This window comes from Merops nubicus, unplaced genomic scaffold (assembly GCF_000691845.1).
Source record: "Merops nubicus isolate BGI_N331 unplaced genomic scaffold, ASM69184v1 scaffold42953, whole genome shotgun sequence".
NCBI lineage: Eukaryota > Metazoa > Chordata > Aves > Coraciiformes > Meropidae > Merops > Merops nubicus.
In genome coordinates, this window is record NW_008599110.1 from 1 (window position 1) to 6,163 (window position 6,163).

Genomic DNA, 6,163 nt, shown 5'->3' on the forward strand with positions numbered 1-6,163 from the left:
TGGTGGGCGGTGGCGGCGGCAACCTGAAGGGATTGCGGGGCCTTGAAACGGAGAATGAGGCGTCGGCCATGGCGCTAGTGCCGAGCAAAGACGGTGGAGATGAGGAGCAGGAGGTTGGGTTCACCATCGATATCAAAAGCTTTCTCAAACCTGGCGAGAAGAGCTACACTCAGCGCTGCCGGCTGTTTGTGGGGAATCTGCCTACGGATATCACCGAGGAAGATTTCAAGCGCCTCTTCGAGCGCTATGGGGAGCCTAGCGAGGTCTTCATCAACCGGGACCGCGGCTTTGGCTTCATTCGCCTGGTGAGGATTCGCGCGAGTCTGTGTGGCTGCCCCGTAACCCAGGGGCTGCCCTTGCAAGCCGGAGACTGCTGTCCCCTGCTTCCCGAACCCGCCTTTCCTTTTCGGGCGGGTGTAAAAAAAGACAGCAGCTGTCCCTCATTGTCTCTCTCTTTGCTGCTAGTCCTTCCCTCCCCTTCCTCTTCCTGCTCCCCCCTCCCCTATTCGCCGTCATATATTCGAGCCAGAGGCCGCACTGCGAGCAGCCTTTCCAGCTCTTCGCGCTTAGGTTCCCAGCTCGCTACGCGGTACTCCTCTGGTTTCAGGGCCCTTCCACCAGTCGCTGTATACGTGCTGCGATCATGGGTACTGCTGCAGCCTGTTCCTCACCGAATAGAGGATGTGCTTGCGCGATCTGCTTTTGTTCGCGTAATACCCGTATAAAGACTTTCCTCCTTTAACTGGGATAATTTATCGAACTTAAGGGATAGAAAAAATACTTCTTTGTGCAGTAGCGAATTTCAGCCTGTACAGTTCATTATGAGTATATGTTTCGTCTGTGGAAACACAGGGTTAATTTGAAAGATTGGACAGGATTGTTTAAAAATAAGCTGCTCACGCATCATGAAAACAAAACGTGTAGTCTCAAAACTGCAAAGAAATGGGACCTTGGATTGTGTAAGCTACTTATCTCTAGACAAGACCAGATTTTTAGCGATTGTACAATGTTCGATCAAATATGCTCAAATTGAGCATGCAAAAAAGGAAACATTAGAAGCTTATGATATTCTTTTTTAGCTGTGAAATTAATATGTAAGGTTAGTTTTCACGACTGCCACATCAGTAATACACTGATTTATTTCAGTGCTTTGGGTGTCTCTAGTTATGATTTTTCCATATATTCTAGTGGTTAGGATTCTTTTCATTTTGGCTGTTATCTTAAAGATAATTTTTTGTCGTGTTCTGCCATATATATTTTGCCCTGAGAGTCCCTCAGCCTTAAATAGCAATTTTCTGGAGGAAGTGTGATCTGTTTGCATGTCATTACTGAGTTTTGTATGTAATAAACATTAGTTGTAGCTTTTATCGAAAATTTTCTGCTATGTTTGGGGAATGTTATTTTTTTTTAAGAATTTACCTAGTCAGTTGAACTGTGGAAATGGCTATAATCTAAAGAGTAACTTTTTTAAAAATATAAGGGATTGCAAGTATCAAACTCATTGAAAATCTCTGAAATGAGAAAAAAAAGCCAGTTATTAATGCAGGCTGTCTCATGGATGTTGGGTATAGGAAGCCCATAAATGTGAGAAGAATGAATACACGAGGAAAGAAGGTAACTTCATCATTTGTTGATCCAGTTTGGATTGGACATCCATCGAGAGTTCATCCAACAGTGATAATGAGCAAGTGTAATATTTTCACTTGCTTAAAAAACAAATTCCAAAACAACTTAGGTTCTCTAGTGTGATCTATGAAAGTACTGTTTCTTACTGTATGGAATTAGGGATATTGACATTCAAGTAGATAAATATGAAAAAGCATCGCGTTTTCAACTCTACTGGAAGCCTTTACAGAGCATCACAAATGTATCCATCATAATGTGAATCTCAGTGCTCTAATGTGCAAAATTTGCACCTGTGTAGTTTTTTTTATGAGCTTATGTTTTATTTTTAGAATAAATCATAGGGCAGGATATATGTTGCTTTTTTTTTTTAATCAGGGCATGGAAACTCTGGGGTTTGGGGTGGGCAAGGGGGAAGTTGACTCTGATGCTAATGTGTTCAAGTCAAGTCAAAAAACTTGCTGCCTTTCTGGTGGGGGGAAACAAAAATATTCACTGTATCTTCGAAAATAAAATATAAAAAATATTTTGTATCTTGAAAAAGGAATCTAGGACACTGGCTGAAATAGCAAAGGCAGAACTTGATGGTACTATTTTGAAGAGCAGACCACTTCGGATTCGATTTGCTACACACGGAGCTGCCCTAACGGTCAAGAACCTTTCACCTGTGGTTTCTAACGAGCTGCTGGAACAAGCATTCTCTCAATTTGGGCCAGTGGAAAGAGCTGTTGTTGTAGTAGATGATCGTGGCAGAGCTACAGGAAAAGGTTTCGTAGAGTTTGCAGCAAAACCTCCAGCACGGAAAGCTCTAGAAAGATGCAGTGATGGGGCATTCTTGCTAACAACGTAAGTTGACAGGTTTTTGTTTGAAATTGTGTGAGTAGGTGTTTCTAATGGAAAGGAAAATGGCATTTATGGATATGGCTTAGTTATTTTTATTTTTTTTTTTTCAAATTATGAAAGCCATGAAGTGAGATATTAAGGTGTTTTACATGAATACCCCAAATACTCCTGATTTTTTTTTTTTCTGGTGAGGAAAAACATTTTTTTCTGCTTACTATTTCATAATACTATATGAGAGTCTGATAGCAGCATTTTGTTTTTCCTTGTCTATACACAACATTACTTTTCCTTCTCTGTGTAGTAGAGCATTTTCTAGAGAGACTTCATTTTCATTCATTGCACTCTTTCTGATCCCAGTAAATGTAACAAAATAAAATTTCTCTGTTTTTTAGTGAAACATTGCACTACCTTGCTGATACTTCTGTAGGCTCAGGAAAGTGTTCCTGTGTTTATATATTTCTATCTCAGAAAGCTTTATTTATGCGTTGAAATGGCTATTTTTTTTTTTTTAAGCTTATGGCAATGATCTATGGAAAATTTCCAAGGGCAGGCAAACTTGCAAATTACTGCACTTGTCTCTTATTTCTGTACTTGCTGAACAGCGTTAACTGCTATGCTTTAACACATTCACTAGTGACATTTTCAAATGCTTCCTTAGGCTGTGTGAAATGATAGATTTTAATTTTTTTTTTCTGTTTCTCCCTGGGGAAAATAAGACTGTGGTTCTGCAGTGGCGGAAGCTTGCTTGTTCAAGTCGTGGAACTTGAAGTTCTTTTTCTCTTCTTGCACTGACTATGCTGTTGACCGTTTATCTGCCTGAGAACTTTCTGATATTTCTGTAAGCCACTTGAGCTTATTGAAATAACGAGTATTCAGCTGGTTTTTGTTTGGTTCATTTTTTGGCTGTTTAAGCATGTGAACGTGCGTGCTAACATAGGTGCTATGAAGAGAAGTCCAACAGAGGATAGGGCAGGAGAAAATGTTGCCAGGAGAAAGTTGTGTGTGGGGAAAGGATCTGCAACTCCTCTTTGTTGTGATAATCTCATAAATCTTGTGTGACACTGACCTGGTGGCTACATAACAAATTTAGTCTGAATCTGTCTTTACTGTTATCCATAGGTGCCAGCAATTTGTTCTTACCCTGTTTTTCTTGGCATTAGTATCTGAACGGAAGCACAATGAGGCAGAACAAGGGAACTAATCTAGTTCGGTGTTACGTGAATGCTATTCTTGGTCTGAGAGATGTCAGGGAAAAAGGACTGGGGTATGAGGGAGGGTATTCTTGTTTTACCAGCTGCATAGATTTGCTGGATTGAAATGACCATCTGACTGTCGCCTGAGCGAATAAAAAGCACTTGATCCTTGTCTGTCTTGGGTGGCTGACATGGTATCTACTGTGCAGTTGCAAAGATAAGTATGAATCTATGGCCATAAAATTTTGATGTTTTGCTTCAGAATCTAAAATTTTACAGTTTTAGCCTGAAAGCCTGCCTGACCAGAAGACAGTCTTTAATTCATAGGCTAATTATATCAAAACTAGGCATTTGAAACATTAATTTGGAGATGTAAAATGGCTGTTTTAAATTTGTAACTTGTTAACACCACAGTTCAGTTGAATTTAAATAACAGAACTGCCAGTAACTGCAATTCAGATAACTGGATAAACAGTTGCCGAGTGGTACTCCGTGATTCCAGGTTCTGTCTTTTTAATCTGTTTTCAATGCCTGAAGATTTCTTTCTGAGCTGTAGTTGTTCAAACATGTATTGATTTCTTTTTTTTTTTTTGGTGGTGTTTGAGAAGATATGCAAAATGAAATAAACATGTGGAACACAAATAAGCCCATGGCCTTTTGAAAATAGTGTCTCTATCTCTTTTCTTATTGCTTTAAGGGGTATGTTATAGGATACACTCAAAGACTGATGCAGAGCTTTTTACACAATTCAGCATCTGTATGCTGCTCTCCTTGGCAGTACTGCCTCTGAGTGCTAGAGATCAAGCAAGGCATTTTTCAAAGATAAGATTCTGATTTGTGAGAAAATGGTTGTTCAAAGAAAGAGCTTAAAATAACTTAAGCAGAAGTGTTTTTGTAATTATCACTGGGATATTAATGCTGAATTATCAAGCTGTTTTCAATTGTAGAGTAGGTTCAAAAGTAACTTGTGGAAATATGAATAGATTGTGTTGCTCTGTTCTGGGTTGTTTTCATGTTTTCCATAATTGTGGCCCCCATGTTGCCTCACTGATAAAAATTAAAAGGTAGTTCCTTCCCAAATATTCTGTGATTGATTGTAGATGTTTTTGAGATGTTAAAAAAAAATATTTAAATACTTATAGCAAATGTAACTACATCAAGTAAATTGTGGTTTCTAGAGCAAAGAGCTGATTTGGGGTATTGGAATGGTTGTTTTCAAATAATTCTTAAAATCAGGGTTTATTGGAACTTTATGATTTAAGAAGAATTTGCAAGACATGGGAATTATAGATAACATATGTTAGCTTTCTGGACTGTTTCCTGAAAATTGAATAATAAATTAAGCAGTTATTTTATTATTAAATTGAAACTGTCTTCCAGAACACCACGACCTGTTGTTGTAGAACCAATGGAGCAATTTGATGATGAAGATGGGCTCCCAGAGAAGCTAATGCAAAAAACACAACAGTATCACAAGTATGTTTAGCTTTAATTTATAGAATATGATTTATGTACTTAGCTTGATAAAAATAAGAATTAGCATATATATGACTTTGTGCAACAGGAAGTAGCATTTTGCGTGTTGCCCTTCATGCAAAGGTTTAAGTAGGACCTTGCGAAAATTTCCTAATCATAGTAAAATGCAGACTTGTCATGTTGGCTTAACACTGTTCCTTTACTAAAGAAGGTTCCTGGCCTACGCTGAAGTCAGTTGGAGCTTCTTGCCAGCCAGACTATAGTATTTTATGGATTAGGGGTGTGGCCTAATCCTGCAGAGATCTGTATTCCAACAGATTTAGTTTTATTTTCTGAATATGCCCCTGAGTGTTGAGAAGTCAGTGGAGTGTACATCTTTGAAGCTTTCATGGTTCATGTGAAACTTTGAACGTGACACAAGACAGTGAGTCTTGATCATGAAGTGGAAGAGAAAACTTGCATAAACTGATAATATGAATTTTTAATATTGATATTTGATTGCTATTTAGAAGTCATGTTGCTTGAAGCTAACATGCTTATTCTGGTAAGGCTGTAGAATAGCACTTCTTAAAAAATGTCGTCGTTACAGTATTAGTGTTAGAATGGGAAATAAAACATGGGCACCTTCTAATGTTAAGAGATTCTGGCTAATTAGTTTTGAGCTGTCTGGTAAGCTTTAATATTTGTTTAACTGGATTTACAAATTGACTGCTTGCTTTAGAAGGCTGAACATGGTTAATCTAGTGTTGCAGCTTAGTATTTTGTGCTGATGTAAATGGATGTTTTTATCTTTCATTGTATTATAATAAATTGAACAGATCTGTATTTGAACAATTTATCCGATTGTATCACTTGTCTTAACAGCTGAATGAAGCTTTGACTTTTTAAAAATGTAGTTCCCTGATAAACTTATTTAAAGTCAGATCTCCACTTGAAGTGATTGTTTATAAATTCTTTGGCTGTTACAGCTGTTGATCTAAATGTGTCCTTCTGTACTTTTTAACTGCAAAATTTTTATCAGGGAAAGA

General features: G+C 38.0%; 1 protein-coding gene across 1 annotated transcript in view; it reads left to right on the top strand.

The window, feature by feature from the left end:
• Nucleotides 1–5: 5 nt before the first annotated feature.
• LOC103770011 (paraspeckle component 1-like) overlaps nucleotides 6–6,163 on the top strand; it is a gene marked incomplete at both ends in the record, with an annotated part of 6,359 nt that continues 201 nt past the window's right edge. Inside the window, 3 exons of the mRNA XM_008937257.1 lie at nucleotides 6–305; nucleotides 2,168–2,469; nucleotides 5,040–5,135. Of these exons, the coding sequence (XP_008935505.1) occupies nucleotides 6–305; nucleotides 2,168–2,469; nucleotides 5,040–5,135 (698 nt within the window). The remainder of the gene's footprint in view (nucleotides 306–2,167; nucleotides 2,470–5,039; nucleotides 5,136–6,163) is intronic.